Source organism: Sparassis crispa (genome assembly GCF_003851025.1).
Source record: "Sparassis crispa DNA, contig_000011F, whole genome shotgun sequence".
NCBI lineage: Eukaryota > Fungi > Basidiomycota > Agaricomycetes > Polyporales > Sparassidaceae > Sparassis > Sparassis crispa.
Window position 1 is genome coordinate 548106 of NW_020939757.1, and position 20603 is coordinate 568708.

Genomic DNA, 20603 nt, shown 5'->3' on the forward strand with positions numbered 1-20603 from the left:
ACGTTGGCCTGCCGCGCAGGCAACACTTCACGACCAGACGGTCGCTCCAAATTATCCTCGAACTCATATCCCCTTGTTCCCGCCTTTCGACGATCACGATCATATTCAAATCCACGCGTCCACAAGCTCTTCCCCAGGACCTCGGCGCCGACTGCTATGTCACGAACACTATTTATATCTTTACCATTATCATCTTTCCCCTGTGTATCTCTTAGCAGCCTTGTCAGATGTATTGTTATGACTATAATGCCACTTTCGCCTTTCCTGCTTATTATGTGTGTCATTCCGTGCATTCAGTTTCCTGCATGGCAGACCATATGTGCACGACGGCGGGGGGTTTTGCAGCGAGAGTTGACGCGTCGAGCGTCAGTGGGGAGAGTCACGGCCTGCCTGCCCACAGAAGACCATGCTCGAGCTAGCCAGTAGCAGCGTTCTTTTCCAGCCGAAGTTCTGGTACTACACAAGACAACCGAGCCCCATCACTTAGATGGTGCGCCAATTCAATCTTGCATGGAATATAACTAGTCATTCACCGTGTACCCATACACATAACAATTTGCCATCGTCTGCCTAAAACCCTAGCGTCCTACAGATACGTACGCTCGTTACTGAATTATGCACATATCGCGATCCCCCTCCAAGAATCCAGACGTATAGGCTGTTCACCTCCGATACACACCCAGCCTGTGTCGTTGAAGTGCGAAGATTTGAAGTTTCTTCTCTGCCTGCATCGAGATCCTCGAGCGCCGTCGGCCAACCATTGACCTCGTTCTCAAGCGTACTCAACCCCTGTATATTTCTCAGGCCGGAAGCGCCGTGGAGAAGGACATTCCTTACCTTGCTTTGGGACACTTTTGCCATCCCACGGGGTAGGTGTTCTATCCTTGCGCAGGATTCCTGGAAGGAACCTTCAGCGTTGGCGCGCGACAGCAAAGACGAGATAATGACTCACTCAAGCACCGGAAGGCATAGAAGTCTTTTTCTTCCTTCGCCTGACGCAATGCAACCCGCTGGTCCTTATTGGAATTAACCAAAGATTCGAGGTTTCCCACTTCACGATGTTCCGCATTCATCCATTTGGAGACGGACTCCACAAAGCTCAGCACGGGGTGAAGTAAGAGGGCAGCGACCTCGGGATCCTCCTCGATCGCTTCGAATGGAATGGATTTAGTGAGCCGCAAAACGCTGTTATCCAATGTCTTGTGTCCCTCATCGGACCATACAGACTTTACGAGCTCCAATGACGCTCCAAGACGGAGCGGACGGAGCGGGATGGCTTCATCACTTTGGGCCGGGGCTCAACCTCGGATGGGAAATCTGCCTGACGAGTACACAGTGCTCCTGGTCAGATGATCGGACATTACATGAGAGGCACAGTGCAAGAGAGAGTTGATGATGATCGCTAGCGGTGTACGTATGTATAAATTGAACTTGTGGAACTGGCGAAGCCATTGAAGACGCACGTGACCGCGTAACACGCAAGCGTCGACCAAAGCGCGTCAGTGGCCACCGCAACTGTAAGTCGGCTTCCACCCTAACTGCAAGGCCGAAGGCCTGCAAAGAGTTGGCCAGCGCGATTAGGAACGGGGCTAAGTTATCGTGTGGTAAGTACACTCAGAAATGTGGACCGACCTCCGAGTCTGGAAGGACACTCGTGTGGCGGTGAGGAGAAGAAACACGCACAACTCGCGGCGATCGGCCGCCGTCAAGGAGGACAAAGGAATTGCTTTATTGAGTAATGCTTTGAGTCCGAAAGATTAGCCGAGGGTGCGTAAGCGTTCCCGCGAGGTATAAAAGCCAAAGGTACGACGCGGAACCACAAGCGCACTCTTGACTTCAGACGTTCACCATCCACACCCGACGAGCTCTTCTCGTCTCACGCTTCTTGCTACTCTCCTTCCTTCTTCCATGATGCCTCTTGTGGCTGTATATCTGTCGACGTCTTCGGCCGCACATCGTCCAGGGGTGTTCCTCATATTTTGGTGGGGTCCGGAGCCACAACGAAAAGATTTCAAGATGCTAGGTGGGCGGGTGGGCAAGAGCAGAAGACAGTATGAAGACAACATCAAGATTTTGGGCGGGTGGGGGGGCAAGACAGAGAACGTATGCAAACATGGGGCAAGACCAATGAAGACAGAAGACGAAAGGTTGAAGACCGAAGATTGAAGACAGCTGCAAGCAAGCGTTAGGATGAGCAAGACCACTGAAGACGTCTGCAAGAGTTGGGGCGGGTGGGTGGTCAAGACCAACGAAGGCGGAAGAACGAAGACAGAAGAACGAAGACAGAAGAACGAAGACAGAAGAACGAAGACAGAAGAACGAAGACAGAAGAACGAAGACAGAAGAGCTGCATGAGTTGGTGGCCAAGACCAACGAAGACAGAAGCTGTCAAGAATCAAGAACAACAGCAAGAGGTGGTGGGTGGGCAAGATCCTGAGGTACGGGTCGACGTGCGCGTTTGCTCGTCGGTCCTGGCGCAGGCCTTTTCGTGGCCCTCGGGATAAGTACCCGCCGGCGCTACGACGTAGCGACGGCGGCGAAACTAACGTGCGCCGAATCCAAGCCTCCTCGCTGGATCGTTCATATCCTCAAAGCGTCATCCATCTTCGAGAGGTGAAAACAGGAGACTCGCGTGATAACAGTGGCCCTTTCCTTGAACTTGTATGCCAATGATTGGAAGCTCTTGTATTTCAGTGTGGACCTGCATTGTTAATTGGAGCCGCAAGATGACGACTGTACAACGTCGCTGAGAGTGAGCTCTGCCTGACGGAGGCGGGAAAATAATCGAGAGATTCTCGGACGGACGATATAAGTAAGCCGTAATAATAGGGCTGCGTAATGGGAAGGAACGCCTTGCACATCACGGTCGCGTAGTATCGACTCATGGTGAGAAGATGAGAGAATATCCAGACGAATATCTCAGGAGGGAATGCTAAGTTCGACTCGTTTAACAGAGTAGCAGTCGCACTAGCCAGGACCGGATGAAAAGCGCCATGGGCCAATGACGTTTCTTTGTCTTGCGCTCGTCCGGTAGGATTGGGAGATGGAGATCCGACGATATCTATTGAGAGGGAACCTGAAATACAAATTTATACAAGGAAGATTGCGCATGGTTATTGTCAATGATGCTGGGAAGGGGACAGAACTTTGTAAATGAACGATGGACAGAATCAACCTCCGGGTAGGTGGAGACTAACCTGAGGCACGGGAGGTTAATCAAGTACTCACCAAAAGGTTGAGCGTCAGTGCGGAGTGGCACGGTCAGCCTGTCCACGACAGACCAGTCTAGGGCTTGCTAGCTATTGTTTGCAACCTGGTAGTACAGAAGCCAGCTGAACGCTAATACTGCTGTTGCCCTATCACTTAGGTATTTCGCCAATTCAATCGTGCTTGAAATGTCATTCACCGTGTACCCCATACACAAAACACCTGGCAAACATCTGCCTAAAACCCCAGCGTCCTACAAGTACGCCCGCTCGCTGCTGAACTAGATAGACATCGACTCAATGTGTTCTATCCTGGCGCAGGATTTCTAGAAGGAACCTTCAACGTTGGCGCGAAGGCAAAGATGAGATAATGACTCACTCAAGCATCGAATGGCGTAAGTCTTTCTCTTCCTTCGCCTGACGTAATACAACTCGCAGGTCCTTATTGGATTCAACCAAAGATTCGAGGTTTCCCGCTTGGCGATATTCCGCATTCATCCATTTGGAGACGGACTCCATAATACTCACCACGGAGTGAAGTAAGAGGGCAGCGACCTCAGGATCCTCCTCGATCGCTTCGGATGGAATAGATTTAGCCGCAAAACGCTATTATTCAACGTCTTGTGTTCCTCATCGGACCATACAGACTTGACGAGCTCCAACGACGACGGCAGGCGTTCCACGACGGCGCGGGATGGCTTCATCTCCTTGGGATGGGGCTCTGCCTCGGGTGGGAAATGTACACGACGTTTGCAAGTGAAAGGTTCGCTCATCGAATGACAGACAAAGTGCGGGACAGTTGATGATGGTGAATGAGTAGGATTTACTGGCACGCGCAACGCCAGGGAGAGGCACGTGACTGCGTGACCGCCACAGACGCGCTAGACAGCTGTTTCGAGTTTGTACTTAACGAATGAAAAGGTTGCCTTCCGTTCAAGTTCGCTCACGCCCGTAGATGTCACTTTTACTAATGCCGCCATGAACGTCGGTACCGGGAAAAAACGAGGGCTAGCTCTACCAAGACCCTGAATTCTAGTACAGCGACGGCAGTAAGTATTGTCCTTATTACGCAAAGTACCCACTTCTTCGTCCACCACGATATTTTATGGCCACACTCTAACATCGTCTGTGATCCCTTCACAGTTTTCCAGCAGATTGGCTACGATTAAATCTTCGGTTACTCCCTCGTGAATCTGTCTGCACTGCCCACGGATCTACGCTACTTGTTGCGTCTGTTACGGAAGGTGCGTCCCATCGAATTGGCAGTTTGTTTGTAAGCCCATGCAGGAGTCACGCAGCTCCTCTGATCGATTCTATATCGATCGAGCTAACGCCCACCCTCGCAGACTGTCGCTTGACATCCTTCCTCGTCGAGACAGCGAACATAGTCACTCGTGGTTTCCCTAAATCTTCTGTCGTCATTTTTCTTCTGTCGCCGTTTATACTGTCGATACGGAAGAAACCCGGCTGCTGCGTAATTATTACAGTAAGTGCGAAGAATGTCGACACGTATTCCTACTCACGTCCTACTTGAAGTTGTTGCACGCAGAGCGCGCGATTTTCTCGGCTACCGTGATAGGCCTTCATGAAGGAATGTTGAGGTCTGGTCACTGTTAGGGAATCAAGGTTAGTCTGCCAGTTTCCAGCAGTCTACTTATCGTTTCATCGTAATGGACGGCCACTTCTTCGCAGAGTTTCAAGATCTCTCCAAGATGGTAGTAGAGACGCCAGATCTCCCGACCACCGAGCGAACAGATAGGGAACGTACGTTCGCTGACGTTGCCGAGACTCCGCGAAATGGCTCGACTTTGCCATTCCCTGTTGAACTACTTCGTATGATATTCTCCCACATTCTCCATGGAAGTCGCATCGAGGAGTCGCCAAAGAGAACATTAGAAGACCTGACATTGACCTGCAAGGTGTTCTATCATCTCGCACAACCTTTCTTATTCGACTCTTGCACTCTCTCCATATCCTGTACTTGGCAACGCGTACCGCCAGAGGGTACAGTATACCCCTCTTATGCAGATTCATTTTTATGGGACATAAGACCTCTCAGCACCCAGGAAGCAGAGAAAACCCTGCGGAAACTCGATTTCATTGGACAGGAGAGAATTGCTTCCGGGGTTCATCGCTGTCTTCTTGCTCCTCTAGCGTATCCGCGGCATTGGACAGAATTGATTGATCGCCGCCAAGAGGATACCCATGAGCGTATCATTGTTGACAGATTCTTCTACGACCTCGTCCCGAAGTTGGCAAATCTCAAAGCACTGGAATTGATCCATGTCACTCTCGGACTACGTCATCTATGTCTCTTGCAAGATGTATGTACTCATTTGCACTCCTTAACCTCTGAAACGTGCTTTCTGCTGGAGGATGAAGCGGGCGAAGAGATGCCTCTTGAAGACCACAGTCGCATGTGTATCATTCTCCCGTTCGAGCATCTCGTATACAAGGAGAAACCTGTATATCCTGGTATCCGGAAGACATATCTTCCGTTACCTGACCCCTCTCATGTCAAGTCTCTATCCTGCCATTTGTATTCATATGAATTATCATCCGACAGGCGTAGTCGGGAGCAGGACCTACTCTTCCAACTCACAGCTTTGGCAAAATTCACTTCACTGCGCTCATTGGACATCACCATCTGGCCGTATGGTACCACATACGACTGGCGGCAATTCATATTCTCCCACTGTGGCTCGATAGAGAATCTCTCGATACAAAAGCGTACAGATGCTAACCTCGATCCTGTGGCTCCTCGCGGTTTACCCCCACTTAAGCTGTTCCGCGGGATGTGGGATGACATCAGCCTCTACGCTCTGCAGCAGGGTGGTCTCCGACATCTTGTTGTCACTGGAAAACGTGCAGAGGCTCCAGGAGATCGTTTATGGGACCGTCCTTCTCTGCGGGATTCTGAGGTGCTCATTGCACTCAATAATTGGACGGAAGGATTTGCGTCTCTAGAGTCGCTAGAGTTGAAGATCGGCGGCACGTCGGGGGAGGATATCATTGTTCCATTATTGGGTTGCTGTCCGCGACTAAGAGCGTTGAAGCTGATGGGAGAAAGGACAATTCCCAATGCCGTCCTGGTGAGGAGATACTTCCTTGCTCTGTCTCCGCGTTAACGTCTCAGTAATACTATTTCACAGTTGCTGTCTTCTGCATTTGTTGCAGTTGCATCGTCTCCAAACATGGAATATTTTTCGCTCCCCAGGTATAGTATCATGTCCGGCGACAGGACATTACTGAACTTGATGATTTCCGCCTTGTCGGTTCCCCTACGCACGCAATGTCCCAACCTACGCTATGTCCACTATGAGCTTTTAGAGATATCGCTTGTGCTCGAAGGCTCGGTGGAGATTCCGGATGCGAGAAGTTGCAATGTGCAGTTTGATCCTTCGGACGGTCGTATACTGCCCGACGAGCGCAGAATCGAGGATTGGAGGAACAGTGTGTGAAACGAATGAATGGCAGAGCCTGTGATATTTTCTTTATATTCATGCGAACGGATAGGTTGGTCTGGAGCTAGCAGCAGTATACGGTCGGTTTGTACTTAGTTTGCTGACGAAGAAAAACAAAAACATGAATGGGACATTCTGCGACAATGCCGGAACGTTCAGCTCGAACCATCACCGTGACACACGCACTTATCTAGTATGTTCCGAAGGTTGTCACTATTCTACAAGTCGACGAAGACGCTCTCGTCGACGCCACTCCCCCTTATGTTATCTTGATACGGACTTCTGAACCTAGTGACCTCTCAGAAATCAGTCCAAATCCTCTGACACACCCCCTACATTGGTGAGGGTTCCCATTGTCAAGGACCATAGAATTCACAGTAATTACCAGTGGATACGAAAATAGCTTCGGGCGCACGACGTGCGGCTGGAAGATCCTCGAATTTCGCATATTCTCCACATTGCCACTCACCAGGAGCACCGTCCCCTCGTCCAACAGGACAGTGCTGAATGCCGCACCCTCGTCGCGCTGGATGAAATTCAGGGCGTCCGCCACATGACGCTGTTTTGGTGAAGGCATCCCGAACGTCTGTATCATATTTTCCTTCATGTCCCCGCGAAACGGCCCCGGCTGATAATTGTAGTCCTCCTCGAGCAGATACGCGTACACCGCACGCGAATACACTTCGGCTTCGGGATCGCCCCTGTCGTCGAATGCCTCAAGCGCATAGAGGAAGTCTCGCAAGAGCTGGTGCGGGCGGCTCGACCGGAAAACATCATGCATCGGCCAGTCCGACGTGACCAACTTGTGGACCCCGTCGACGGATACGTGCAGCCCGCCGCTATCTCTCTGCAGCTTCCAAACATGCTGCAGAACGATCTTGGCCATGATACCCCTGGCGGTGAGCCCCGTTGCATCTACCGCAATGTCTGGGTCTCTCGCGACCTCGTAGTCTTTCGGGTGCCACATCTCTGCAATTCGATCTCCTCTCACAGGATAGCCAGCCCACCCGAATCCTCGTTTTCCGCGCAGAGGATTCTGCTGAACGCTGTTCGCCAACAGCAGCGAGAAGTCGCGTTGGTCAATCGCCATCACATTTACCATCTTGAGCACGTTTTCGAGGATACAGGGCTCGTTGACGCCGAACGCCTCGGGTGGATCGTCAAATGTATAAATGCGCCGCAGGAGGTTATTTGTGAGAGGCACCTTGTCGTAGTGGTTGTAGCAACCCATCTCATAGACGATACCAAGGGCCCAAGCACTGGTCTTCGCCATCCGGGTCCAGGCCGCATCGGTGATCGAGCCGCGAGGTTCGCTGAAGAAGGGGAGCGTTCCATCGCGGCGCCGCGCGACGTCGAGCCACTGCCAGATGTAGTCAACGTTGAACAGAAGAGGCGAGTCGGGCCGCCCCGTCTGGTGTACGCACACGATCGCCCTGCGACTGAGCACTGACTCCTGTGAGCACCACGCGCGGGTGAACCAGCGTGCGCGCAATAGCCTGCGGACGAGAGCGAGATGCACATCCGTGGTCTTGCTCTGCTTCAGCGTGTTGAACTCGTCCGCGGAGAATTCGACGTCGTCCAGCATGATCATCGTGCACTGCGCAGCGAAGTATATCCGCTGCATAATTGCGACCTGCGCGTTCTTCTCACGGCCGTCTGCCTGATTGATGCAGTGCTGGTCCTGCCAGACGGCGACCTTCTCTGTGAGGGCGTTGTTGTTCTTTTCAACCGCAGCTCTGATGAAGGCGGAGAAGTGTGCTGAGGAGACCACGCCCTTGTCCGTCGCCACCTGCGAGGTCTGGCTGCTAGAATAGAGGCGATCCCAGCCATCGCTAGGCCAACAGTAGCTGATCGCGACGTAGGGCTGGTCGTTGTATGGGACAACACGGTAGGATCCGTCTCCGCTGGGAATCATGACTCGAAGTGGGCGGTCGTTCGAAGTCCCTGGCTGAAGCATCCCTCTGCATGCCTAGAGCGAGTCTATGAGCACCGTGCTAAGTACAGGTGAAACCAGAACTTGCCTGCAGAGTCTCCTGCAACGAGAACGGGTGGTGCGTAGCCATCAAGACGGATCTGGGGTCATATTCAGATCAATCTGAAGTGACTCAGGTAAGAACGGGCATTTCACGCACCAAAATGTCTATCGTTGTAATCCGCGTTAGGTCAATCCTCCCGAGAAGATGGAGAAGAAGCGTCGCTGGATGATCAGCAACTTAGCCGAAGCCGCCGCACGGCCTAGTCGGGCGTCAACGCTTACCATCAACACGCGGACCTCCAGCCCTGCACTTGCCCATGATGATATGGGAAGTCTGCTCTCTGTGATGCAATCAGCTTCGCGGTACGTGTAGAGCTTGAGGGGAACATACGTCTGAGTCCTGACAATAGAAAACTAGACGAGGGAAAGATGCCGGGACTCGATGTTGAATGGGGGGCCTGGATCGAAAGATCACAGAAGATGGCCGGGATTGCAATTTACCTGAGGCCTGAGGATCTAACGTTTAACTTTCTCACACCTGAGCTTCTCCGGGGCCAGTACCTTTGCAGGGGACTCTGTCGAGGTTAGACTCTAAAAACATTCGTACCATCCTACTGCACACGTTGACGGCGAAGCGCTCAGACCCGAAGTCTCGTGGCGTGCACAGCACAACGTTCAATGGCAGTCTCCTTATAGTGGTAGGGTTGGCCGGAAATTAAATAAATTAAATGAAATTAATTCGAGCGAGCGAGAAGGTATTCACTCTGTATCTTTGTGTGATGCCCAGCATGTCCTCAACTCCTGTGCAAAGTGCCTTGGTGTATGAATATCGGGTTTCATGCCACTTACACATAATCCATGATGATTTTCTAGAGTTATATTCAAATCATGCAGTACAGTCAGACATAGGAACACAACTGCAGGGATGACTCTTCTTGTGAACTAATGAAGCTTAGGTCCTGTAAATTTTACACATTCACGGCATGCAGAAATCCTTTAAATTTTCTGCTCGCCCTTCAGGCGAGAGTGTATGTCCCTCTTGTAGCACAATAAAACTTTGGCCCAGTGCAGTTGCATTCACTGTAGCCATCTGAATGCACTGAGTTTCTCCTGCAACCTTAAAAAATTTCCATGATATCACAAGGACTGCCAGTTGTAATTTTTACTGGCAGGACATGCATTGAATATGAGAAAAGTCCCGGTGTGCAGGTTTGGCTGCACATAAGTGTTATCATGATTGTGGTCCTCATCTGGAACTGTACATAGGCAGTATTTTTTTATGTTTAGAGAGCATATAGAGCACTCACTTATGGACACTAATTTTTATTAAAACATGCCGCAGAGTGTGTAATTTGAATAGCTGTAGTGCAGTGCCCAACCTTAGGTATGTGCTTACATCAGAAATGCCATTTGGGGCAGGTTGCCTGCCGCATTGAGTGGGCACATGACGCGGGGCCACCCGCGCCGGTAGGTTAGGTTTTTCAAACTCCACTAGGACCTAACTCCCCTACCACTATAAGGAGACTCCCCGTTCAATCCAGCCAGTGATGTCGGTTATGAAAGATAATCTTTTCTATCAATAAGTAGCAAATTTTCATGAGAATTGCTACTTTTAAGTAGACTTATCTGTAGGTGCATAGATTAATTTAGAATAATCTTAATATAATCTTCCAGATAATCTGAGGATAATCTTCTGGATAATCTGAGAATAATCTGAAGATTAGCAATAAAATACAATTTTAACTTTGACACTAGCCAGGATTCAACCCTGGACCTTAGGTTGATTTTATAGAATATAATTCCAAGTGACACTTTAGACCACTTGACCATTAGGCCATACATCACAACTATCTTATATTAAATTAGACATCTTTTTCTTGAAAAAGACTTAGCCAAATTCTGTCTATTAGAAAAGAGTAAGTAAAGACACTTGACTTTTATCATAGATAGACAAGACTTATAAACAAACATTACTCTGAGTCTTATAGTCTTTTCTAATGCTTGCAGCCTTCATATAATGTAGTACAATATGTAATTAATAGAATATATGTTTCTACAGTTACTTCAGCAAAACAGAACTTTGCTATACAATTAGAAGATAGCTATAAAGATCTTGTATATATAAGTGCTCAGTCTATAATATAATAGACTCTAGAGTATAAGCCTAAAATGAACAAATAAAATACTGTCTCTCAATAACTTGTTATATATTATAGATGACTATATTAAGATACTCTATAGTACTGCATGATAGTTTACAAAAACTGTAAGCTGTAGAACAAGACTATAATGAGATGCAGAGTACTGTTTGTCTATAAGTCTTGTCTATTTATGATAAAAGTCAAGTGTCTTTTACTTACTCTTTTCTAATAGACAGAATTTGGCTAAGTCTTTTTCAAGAAAAAGATGTCTAATTTAATATAAGATAGTTGTGATGTATGGCCTAATGGTCAAGTGGTCTAAAGTGTCACTTGGAATTATATTCTATAAAATCAACCTAAGGTCCAGGGTTGAATCCTGGCTAGTGTCAAAGTTAAAATTGTATTTTATTGCTAATCTTCAGATTATTCTCAGATTATCCAGAAGATTATCCTCAGATTATCCTCAGATTATATTACGATTATCCTGAGTCAATCTATGCACCTACAAATAAATCTACTTAAAAGTAGCAATTCTTATGAAAATTTGCTACTTATTGATAGAAAAGATTATCTTTCATAACTGACAAAGATGATCCAGCAGACTTTATTATTATACCTGTTCCTCTGATGAGATGTCCAAGCTTTCAAGACGAAGCATCTAGCACCCGTCTGCACAGCATGTGCACATGCGAGAAAACAGCATTGCGTTGCACGCAACCAGTCCATGCGTGGACGGTCAAGGTATCGAGTCCCACCATTCACCCACACGACACATTTTCCACCCGCGTCCCATTGGCCGGATTGACGGCGAGAGCCTCGACGCGCAACCACAGTTCTCTTCACTCATATCTGACCGCAAGGTGTTGCAGAGCGCGGCATCGTGTCGCGAGACCCGTCGGTAAGACACTGACATGGTCGGAGATACTCGAGGTTCGGACCAAATGAGAGCAGCAGCAACAGATCAACCTTAATATCCCCGTCACAACGCTACACACCAAGCCAGCAAGCGAAAGCACAACACACGACACCCTCATCTTAAATCCTCGAACTGATGCACAGGTATGCAGGCCCTCAGATTTTTGCAGGACCGAGTATCGTAAGGAATGCAGCGCTGCAAGCTTAGCGATGCCAATTTCCAACGACGCCAGCCGGGAGCGCACCTCGCGAATGCCGCACGCGCCCGTCCCGCCAATCTCGTACATTCAAGTGGTACAAGTTTGGCCGGTGCTCGGCGTGCTTGCCTGCAGTGTCCCACGCGCCACCGAAGATCCTCAACGGGGGCAAGACGAAGGGCAACGGCGATCGACTGACCGCGATTCCGGAGACTACAAGGCGTTGAAGGGCAGGATAGTGAGACCTCAGGGACGGCGTCCAATCTCATTCAAGGTCCAAGCCCGCATCGAATCTTTGGGAAAGCAGATGAGAGAAGCTCCCGAGAGACACGAAAAGTCGAACGAAAATTAACAAATAATCACAGTCAGAGATGTTGCAGGCGAGGGACGCTCGCGGGAGACATGAAAAGTCGAACGAAGGTTAACAAGTAATCACATCAGAGATGCCGCAGAGCAGCGTGTAGCACCAGGCAGAGTAAAGTAGATGTTCCACAAGTGATCACAGTATTTGACATCGAGAGCAGCAACAGCAACAGCGCTCGAGCATCGCCAGCTCGAGCAGATGGTAAACCGAACGATGGGTAGGACAGTGTCTGTGAGCGTGAAGCATCCCGGGTGCGAACGTTTGAAACTCGGCGTACGTCCTCGGGAACAGATCAAAAGTGGACCGAAAGAACAGACAACCGCAGTCGGAGACGATGCAGACGAGGGGAGCTCCCGAGAGATACGAGAAGTCAGAGGTTGACCAAATAATCACAGTCAGAGATGCTGCAGACCCGGCGACTGGAGACGTAGCATCAGGTAGAGGCATAGTTCCGACAAGTGATCGGTATTCGACATCGACGAGCAGCTGCCTGGCAGGCAACAGCGCTCGAACGTCGCCAGCTCGATTATCCGCACTCGCATCTGGCCGTGCCGCCGAACACAGTCCAAAGTGGCCAGACGGTAAACCGGACGAGGGGTAGAACAGCGCCCGGGTAATAGGGAGGTGCAAGCGCGGAGCGTCCCAGGCGCATATGTTTGAAACACGGCGTTCTCGGGGACAGATCGCAAAAGAACGTGGACGCATAGACATTCTTAGCGTACAACAGTCAACCTTCGCTCCGTCCTCCGCAGCAGTCTCGTCTCGCAGGATCGTTCGGGTGGCCGTTCCCACATGCCCCGTTTGAGTGGAAGAGAAACGAGACGGGAGAAGGACGCGAAGAGGAACTGAGACCGAGCGAGGTGTATCGACAGAACATTTCGCAGGCCAGCGTGAGCTTTCGCCCCGTCGCCAGCACTGGAGTGCCGCAACTCGTATCGCAGAGGCGTCTTCGAGAATACCGCTGGCAAGATCTCTGGAGGGAAACGCATAAACGCATAAACGCATAAACGCCTGCCTCTGCGGCGCGGAGGATCACTCGCAGGGGACCAGCGCGTGTCGCACGCTTCCGTCAAAGCAGCCCCAGAAACCCGCGCACTAGCTAGCAGAAACAATTCAGCGACACCGAAAACTCGACGATCCCGGACTCGCCTGCGCAGGGTGCGAACGTTCGACAAAAGCCGCATAATGAGTGCGTCGGCATATCCAACAGCCTCCATTTCGACGTCGCAACCTTCGCGGCAGCTTTTTGTACTTGTGTGTATCCTTCGAGCGTGCATGTCGCGCGTCTTCTGGGATCCCGCGGGCGATATCTCTGCCCGCGATGATATCCTAGAGTCGTGTTCGCAAGGCACGGGAGCGAATCACCATCAGACAGTGACGTCCCCCCCTCTTGATACACCCGCAGCACCGCAGCCCGGCTACCATACATCGGAACCCGCCCACTTCAGGTCGACCGGGTCCTGCGCTGGACAATCGGAGCACCGAAGCAGGTTCGTCTCGCGCAGCGTCCGAGATCGGGCCACGGCGAACCAGGGGACCCGCACAGGCCGGCAACCGACCTAGCCCGCCGTACTTGGAGTCGGCGGCGGCGCCGTGCAGTGACACAGAAAGGACCTGCGGCGGACCTCCCGGGGCCGAAGCAGAGGCCTAGGACACCGCGCACCCACACCAGGACGGCTCGTCGAGTTCTGCGCCGAGTTCTGCCAGCTATATGGTGTGATCCCGTCTACACTCAACCGAGGGGGCGAACCTCCACCTGCGGTTGTGCAGAAGCCCGAAATGCCTCTATACCGTGTGTCGGGCGGACAGTACACTCGGAGAGCAATTACAAGCAGAGTCGGGGCTGAAACCGTCGCGTGCTGGGACCTTCCGCGTTCATGCGCAGCAGGGAGAAGCCAGGATAGAACGGCACGTCGTGCTCCGCTGTCGCGGGGACGGCGGTGCTGGAAGGGAACGTAAATCCATGTCCGGACTGGCTGCCAGTAGGCAGTCAGACGACAGAAAGCATCTACGGGGCGGGCGGTCAAAAGGGAGATGTCTGTGAGGGTTAGCTGGGCATTGGCATATATGGCCGGAGAATGTTAATGGATGGCGATACAGCTATACATTCCCGCGCGCGCGGACGGAGTGGACCACAAGTGTGCCGGAGCGAAATTCGCAGGGGAGAGAAACGGACCCTAGGGTTATTATTTAAAGCTCTGCAGCATCTGCACACGACGAAAGCCGGCACGGGCGGTAGGAACGCACAGCAGCACCGCGTCTGGCGGCGTGCGAGCAAATGCGATATGCAGTACAGAGCGATCGAGTCTCACAACGCGGGGAGCTAGAGACGGTATCGAGCGCCGGGTCTTGTACGTCGCGCGAGGCCGTGGCGCGATCAATCGTGAATCAGTACCGCGCGTACGCCCGGATCTGAGTGGGAGATCGGAGTGTGGCGAGGAACTGCACTGTCGCAGGCAGTGACGTGCCTTTTGGCGTTCCCGGTATTTTGAGCGCGGAGGTCACGTTGGGAGAGAAAATGCTGCCGGTACTTGGTAGATGCGACCTCGCTCGAGCTCAGCGCATGCATGCACGCTGAGCCAGCCCTTGCCACTCGCAGGGACGGACGGACTGGCTGGCTGGCACAGCGTGACGCACGAACGGGGCTTTGGCCATCCTCGGACGAGTCTGAGCAGGGGACCACGCGGGCGTGCGCACGCGTTCCTCGACGATTCCTTGCTAGAGCCACGTCGAGGGCTTCGCGTCATCTTGAGAGAAGTCGTCCCGCGTGGAGGGCAGACGTCCGGAAGACTTCGAACGTAGGTCAATTTGCGGCAAATATGACAGGATTAATGACAGAGACAATGTTCGTGTCACACCTCGTCATCCTAGCGCCCAAGTACGGCCCTCTTGATTGGTGGGTGCGGGCGCTTGGAGCGAAGGGTCACAGCCTGTCACGCGTCAGGTCAGGATCTCGTCCAAGGACGAAGCTTGGACGAAGCTGCACTCCGCGTTTCGGACTCACCGCCTCGCGCTCCGTGTCCACAAGGGAAAAAATTTGCAAAGGGGGCTATGTGCAAGCTGGTACGAACCCCAGAACTACTGGGAACGTGTGGCTGATGGCGGAGGAGGAAACGCGAAAAGCCCCACGGCGTGCAGGTCGAGAAAGGCAGTCGTTGACGGATGCAGCCTCTGCTGTCACCATGCGGAATTTCAAAGGCTTCCTTTAATTTCCAGCTGGCCGGTTCGCCCTTTTGCCGTTGGGGGCGAAGCTGAGCCGAGAACGCGGCAGGCGAGCACGCTGTGCCGCATCGGATTTCGCTTCGCGCAGGAGATCGTCTGCCGTGCGCTGAGATCCCAGAGGAGAAGGCCCTCTATTGTGGTAGGTCGCGTCCGCGAACCAGGGTCTGGCGACCGGCGAGTTGCTGGCGCATGTCAAAAGCTCGAGCTGCATGGGTCGACGGGTGACAGCGGTGACAGGATCGCAGACATGGCTGGCGCCGACCGCGATGGCAGCGGGGAGCGCTCGCCCGATGGCAGCGTCGAGCCGAGAGAGGGATCGCGGCGGCCTCTTGGAGCGTGCTGCGACGTGGGGCCAATCTTCGCGCGATCAGCTTCGCGGCACTTGGATCCTCCTGCGGGCCATCTCCGAGCGCGCCTGTGCACGCTCTGCGATCCTCCGCTGTTCGTTTTCCAACTATAAAGCTCGCCCAGGCCTCTCCCCCGGCCCTTTCTCTCTCTCCCTCTTCCCACCTCCACAATATCTCCCCGTGAATTCACCCGCTATCCACTACCGCTATCTTATTGCACGTCCAGCAGCGTTACACCCGAGTCTCTACGTCTCTTTATTCTCCCAGAAAGTTCTCCAACAGCTACCGAAAAGCTCTCCAGCCCGCTATCGCTTCGCACTCCTACTCTGATATCCACCCGCTATCGTCTCGCCGCGCTCTTCCTTTATTTCGTCTCTCTTTCCGTCTTCCGAATTATCAGCTAGACCAACAACGAACATGCAGCCCTCGAATAGTAATAACACGCAACAGCCCCAGCTGCCACACCAGCACTCCCCCAAACGCTCGTCCCCGCTCTCTACCGCCCAGCCACTCACCTGCGACACCACCACCGCCCGCACCCCGCCGCCCGCACCCGCCACCCCGCCGCTCGCCCACACCGCGCCCCCGAACCCGCTCACCCCCCCGGACTCCTCGTCCCGCTCCTCCGCGTCCGCCGACCCGCCGGCAGAGTCCCCGCTCCCGTCCCTCGCCTTGCCCGCCGCCGTCACAAGCACGCTGAGCGTGTCGGCGCCGCAGTTCCACAGCAGGCTCGACGCGCCGATCGACATACACCAGCTCGCGCCGCGCCTCGCACTCGCAGCCGAGGGCGCGGCCGTCGACACTGTCGCTCCCCCTGCCGCCGCCGCCGCCGCCGCCGCCGTCTCGGTGGCCGCATCGCCTGCCGCACCCGACCTCGGCCACTGCTCGCCTGCCGCGGCCGGCCCCGACGCGCAAGGTGCGCCTGTTCGCTTCTGCTCGTCTGACGCGTCGCTGACTTGGTTGTGGCCACAGCCCCGCAGAAGACGCACCCGTCCGCGGCAGCGCCCGAGTTCGTGCCGTCGGCGGCAGCGCCGCGCCCGCCGCAGGAATTGCGGACGCCGAACGTGTACATCAACGGGCTCCCGCCGAGCTTCCCCGAGGACCAGCTGTACGCGATGACGCGCGAGTTTGGGACCGTGCTCAGCGTGCGCACGTTTACGCGCCATGTGAGCGACAAGCCGTCGTGAGTGCTTGTTTTATTGCCGTTGCGAGCGGATGGGTTTGTGGTCTGGGTTGGACCGTGCGGTTGGGGTTGAGGAGCGGCTTGTTTGTCTTTTCGGTCTTTTTTTGTCATTTTTTTTTTGGCAAGTTGTTGGCCACACGCGCCAAGTCGTTGTCGCGGCCACTCTATGCTGCGTTGGTCACGTAGACCGTGGTCGTCGTCTGTTGGGCTCGTTCTGCATGTCTTCTGGATTTTTTCAAGTGCCGCCGAGTCCTTTGTGCCGGGTGAGCTGTGGCGCCGCCTGCTGCATCTGGCCATTCGGGGCCGTGCGAAACTGCGCACCTTTTGCCACGGTGTTGCGAGTGGCTGTGTGTGGCCTGCTTGTCCGTCCTCCGTATATCTGTACTCTGGGCCGGCGGGTGGTTCTGGATTTGTGTCCTTTTTGTGGTTTGCGGCGGTGTGATGCGGAAGTCGGGCGGTTGAGTATGTACCCATCGTTGGTGGTCGTATGATTATTGTTTAGGGCTTGGTTACGTTTGCTGTGCGTGCCGTGGTCTTGACGATCGGGTGGCCTCGTCTGGATTTTTTGTTTATGAAATGTTGCTGTCGTGTTTGATGTATTGTGCAGCATTTGGGGTTGTGGGTGGCCATGTATTTTTCATCGTGTAGGCTGGGTGACGTGGTTCTGTGGCCCGACTTTCAGTATACTTGGTGACTACGCGTGCCATTTTTGTTTCACCCATTCTCCCTCCCACGAACACCGCTGATAGTCCCTCTCTTGACTCCCACAGAGGATATGGATTCGTCCTGTATGTCCCCGCATTCGCACGTCTCTCGAGAGGTGCGGTCCTGATGAGTTTGTATGCGCGTTTGTTTGTGCAGGTTCGACGGCGTCGACGCGGCGGAGCGGTGCATTGAGACTTTGAAGAAGTATCGGAATTTGCATCCGTCGTTTTCGAAGGTGCGTTCTCTGAACTGCCCGTGGATGGGCTTTGTCTTGATTTTGGCTTTCTTTTGTTCCCCACATCGACCGACTTTTACCTCTCCTCTCCTGACAACGCCGACACTCTGACCACCAGCAAATCCACAAAATCCCCGGCACGCCATATGCCTCTCTGGGCGACGCGGCGGGAGAAGGCGCTCCGGCTACTAGGCCGACGGACTCGTTCAAGGCACGGATGGAGCAGCTGCAGGACATGACGTCGACGAACCTGTATATGGAAGGCTTGCCGCTGAGCATTGACGAACCGACGCTCTCTGCGCTGGTGCGGCCGTATCGAATTATGAGCAGCCGCTTTTTTCAGACGCGATTGAGCAGTCCGCCGAGGATTATTGCATTTGTGAGGCGAGTTCGCAGTATTTTGGGTCGGTTGTTGGGGAGCGCTGATGGTCGAGTTCGTTTGTGCAGATTGGAGACGCGGGTGGCCGCGGAGGAGATCATTGAGCGCCTGCATGGCCGCATGGTGCGCGGGTGGCAGGATACGGGGTGCAGGATTTCGGTTCGGTTCGCGGACACGAGCGAGCAGCGGGAGTTGAGGGTACGTCTGTTTTATTTTTATTTTTGCACCTTTTTTTTCCGTCGGTTGTTGGCTGCGTGGTGTTTGTGGCGCGGAACTCGTTGGCATGCCGGGCTGTCATCAAGACTGCGTTCTGCGTTCGAGCGCTTTTGCTGATCTAGTGTGGCTCGAGATGTGGACAAGTTCCTGCGCCACCGTCTACGTCTGTCTATCGAACGAAAATCGATCTGACGCCCGTTTGTTCTATAGCGCATGGAACGCTGCACCCACGAAGACGAACAGTCCCCGGCCCGACTTACTATGGCGCAGGCCGCGCTCCTCAACTTGAAGGGCACTCAGCTCCATCCTGACTCGCCTGCCTCGCCGTCATTCGGCTCGTTCCCCGACGTGAATACCGGCGTTGGACTGGCGTCTGACGGGTATACGCTCGGGCAGACGGCCGGCTCGGTTCCTCCGCTATCGCGTGTCAGCGAAGCGCTTCAGTTCCAGCAGCGCCAACAGCTCCTGAGACAGTCGATCGATGATCTGCAGGACCCTGCGATGGCCCTAGACGCGTACGGCGATTTCAGTGCCAACGGCGCCTTCATCGGCCAAGGTGAGCGGCATGGGTGTTTTAAAGGAGTTACTTATATGTTGAATGACCTGATTCATTTCAGGTCTTCGCAATGGGCAAAATATCTCTGACGAGGATCTGCTCCGACTCGACACCGAGGCAGAACTGCAGGCCGTGATGGGCGCGGGTATGTTGGATATGTCGGGCATGGTGAATCGTGCCGACGATGGGTATACGCCGATGGAGCGGCTGATCTTGCAAGCGCACGCTCAAAGGCAACAGACGCAGCTTCTCAACGCCCAGAGAGAGCGTCTCGCCGCCCAAGTGCAGCCTCGTGGGCTCTCCGATTTGAGGTCTTCGTCGAACGCGGCGAACAAAGGCGGTTCCGGAGCGCCTGGGTTCGCGACTGCGCTGGAAGTGCACCGACGCCTCCTGGACGTTTTGCCTTCCATGTCTGAGGACGATTTCCATGCGAGCGCTGCGGGGGCTCGTCAGGCGTTCGCACACTTGACTAGAGGTAGAGACGTTAGCGCTAGCCAGAGTGGCCTTGACCGCGTAGCCATCGAGCAGTCCGCCGGGCTAGCCCGTGACTTCGACCAGCTCTCGCTTTCTCAGCAGCAGCAGCAGCATCAGCGGTACCAGACGCACGCTTCGCAGGCGCGGGCGGAGGCGGAGGCGCAAGCTCAGGCCCTTCACACCCGTTCGACTACCCTTCCCTCCCGCTACCTCAGTAATCGCGACGGCTTCCCAAGTACTCTCAGCCGCTCGGTTTACAGCAACAATTCTAGCATGATCAGCAATAGCAACGAAAGCAACATGAACATGAACCGCCACGCCAACAGCAGTAACAACATTATTGGCCATCTCAGCAAGCAATCGCAGTACACTAGCACGAACGCCCTGCGCAACAACAACAATGACAGCATCAGCATTAGCAACATCGCGCCCCGCGACGGGGGCAGGATTATCGGCCAGAACGTGAACAACTTATTCAGCAGCAAGAACAATGTCAACATCCGTAACACCCGCGTCGGCGGCACGCACACCAACAAGCTCGGCGCCATTCCGTTGCGCCACTCGTCTCATGAGGCGGATGATGAGGACGGTGGGTCACCGCTGCTGCTCTCGCCCGCGCTCACGTACTCGGCGCGCACGCCGGCGTCGATGAGCCCCGCCACGCCGTTCTCTGGGTTTTTCCCGAATAATGGGGAGACGTTTGAGGGCCCCGCTATGGGCGAGATCGGCGGAGGAAATTCGAAGGGGGAGGTGCTTCTGGACGAGAAGATCGCGCGCCAGTGATGGTGCGGTTAATCCTTCCGGGGCTGAGTTTTGCCCCTCGCTCGGATTGTGCATGTGCCAGTGAACGTTGGCCTCTCTCGTGTAACCGTGTACGACGTACGTAGAAACAGCACAGCGACTTTGTACGAATATTGTAATTGTTCCGTTTACGAAGATATGAAGGATTCGAAGAGTGGACAGGTTTTTTTCTTCCGTTCTTGTTGTTCTTTCAAGCTGTGGAATCTTCTTTGTACTGTCGGAT

General features: G+C 53.5%; 8 protein-coding genes across 8 annotated transcripts; 3 read left to right on the forward strand and 5 right to left on the reverse strand.

The window, feature by feature from the left end:
* Positions 1 to 772: 772 nt before the first annotated feature.
* Positions 773 to 3725, reverse strand: SCP_1101800 (hypothetical protein; the record flags this gene model as incomplete). Its single annotated transcript, XM_027762615.1, has 4 exons — positions 773 to 789; positions 838 to 897; positions 953 to 1284; positions 3586 to 3725. The coding sequence occupies 4 exons, from the start codon at positions 3723 to 3725 to the stop codon at positions 773 to 775; spliced, it is 549 nt and encodes a 182-aa protein (XP_027618416.1).
* Positions 3726 to 3730: 5 nt separating this feature from the next.
* On the reverse strand, positions 3731 to 3979 carry SCP_1101810 (hypothetical protein; the record flags this gene model as incomplete). Its single annotated transcript, XM_027762616.1, has 1 exon — positions 3731 to 3979. One exon carries the CDS (start codon positions 3977 to 3979, stop codon positions 3731 to 3733), a length of 249 nt encoding a protein of 82 aa, XP_027618417.1.
* A 939-nt stretch (positions 3980 to 4918) lies between these two features.
* SCP_1101820 (hypothetical protein) lies at positions 4919 to 6667 on the forward strand (the record flags this gene model as incomplete). The annotated part of the gene is made up of 2 exons (XM_027762617.1): positions 4919 to 6298; positions 6359 to 6667. The coding sequence occupies 2 exons, from the start codon at positions 4919 to 4921 to the stop codon at positions 6665 to 6667; spliced, it is 1689 nt and encodes a 562-aa protein (XP_027618418.1).
* A 221-nt stretch (positions 6668 to 6888) lies between these two features.
* Positions 6889 to 8964, reverse strand: SCP_1101830 (hypothetical protein; the record flags this gene model as incomplete). Its single annotated transcript, XM_027762618.1, has 6 exons — positions 6889 to 6958; positions 7000 to 8502; positions 8558 to 8639; positions 8692 to 8743; positions 8803 to 8867; positions 8928 to 8964. 6 exons carry the CDS (start codon positions 8962 to 8964, stop codon positions 6889 to 6891), a joined length of 1809 nt encoding a protein of 602 aa, XP_027618419.1.
* A 4011-nt stretch (positions 8965 to 12975) lies between these two features.
* SCP_1101840 (hypothetical protein) lies at positions 12976 to 13479 on the reverse strand (the record flags this gene model as incomplete). The annotated part of the gene is made up of 1 exon (XM_027762619.1): positions 12976 to 13479. One exon carries the CDS (start codon positions 13477 to 13479, stop codon positions 12976 to 12978), a length of 504 nt encoding a protein of 167 aa, XP_027618420.1.
* A 1988-nt stretch (positions 13480 to 15467) lies between these two features.
* On the reverse strand, positions 15468 to 15695 carry SCP_1101850 (hypothetical protein; the record flags this gene model as incomplete). The annotated part of the gene is made up of 1 exon (XM_027762620.1): positions 15468 to 15695. The coding sequence occupies one exon, from the start codon at positions 15693 to 15695 to the stop codon at positions 15468 to 15470; it is 228 nt and encodes a 75-aa protein (XP_027618421.1).
* A 55-nt stretch (positions 15696 to 15750) lies between these two features.
* On the forward strand, positions 15751 to 16161 carry SCP_1101860 (hypothetical protein; the record flags this gene model as incomplete). The annotated part of the gene is made up of 1 exon (XM_027762621.1): positions 15751 to 16161. One exon carries the CDS (start codon positions 15751 to 15753, stop codon positions 16159 to 16161), a length of 411 nt encoding a protein of 136 aa, XP_027618422.1.
* Positions 16162 to 16248: 87 nt separating this feature from the next.
* SCP_1101870 (hypothetical protein) lies at positions 16249 to 20362 on the forward strand (the record flags this gene model as incomplete). The annotated part of the gene is made up of 8 exons (XM_027762622.1): positions 16249 to 16747; positions 16804 to 17014; positions 17785 to 17802; positions 17876 to 17954; positions 18073 to 18338; positions 18402 to 18531; positions 18760 to 19105; positions 19167 to 20362. 8 exons carry the CDS (start codon positions 16249 to 16251, stop codon positions 20360 to 20362), a joined length of 2745 nt encoding a protein of 914 aa, XP_027618423.1.
* Positions 20363 to 20603: the final 241 nt, after the last annotated feature.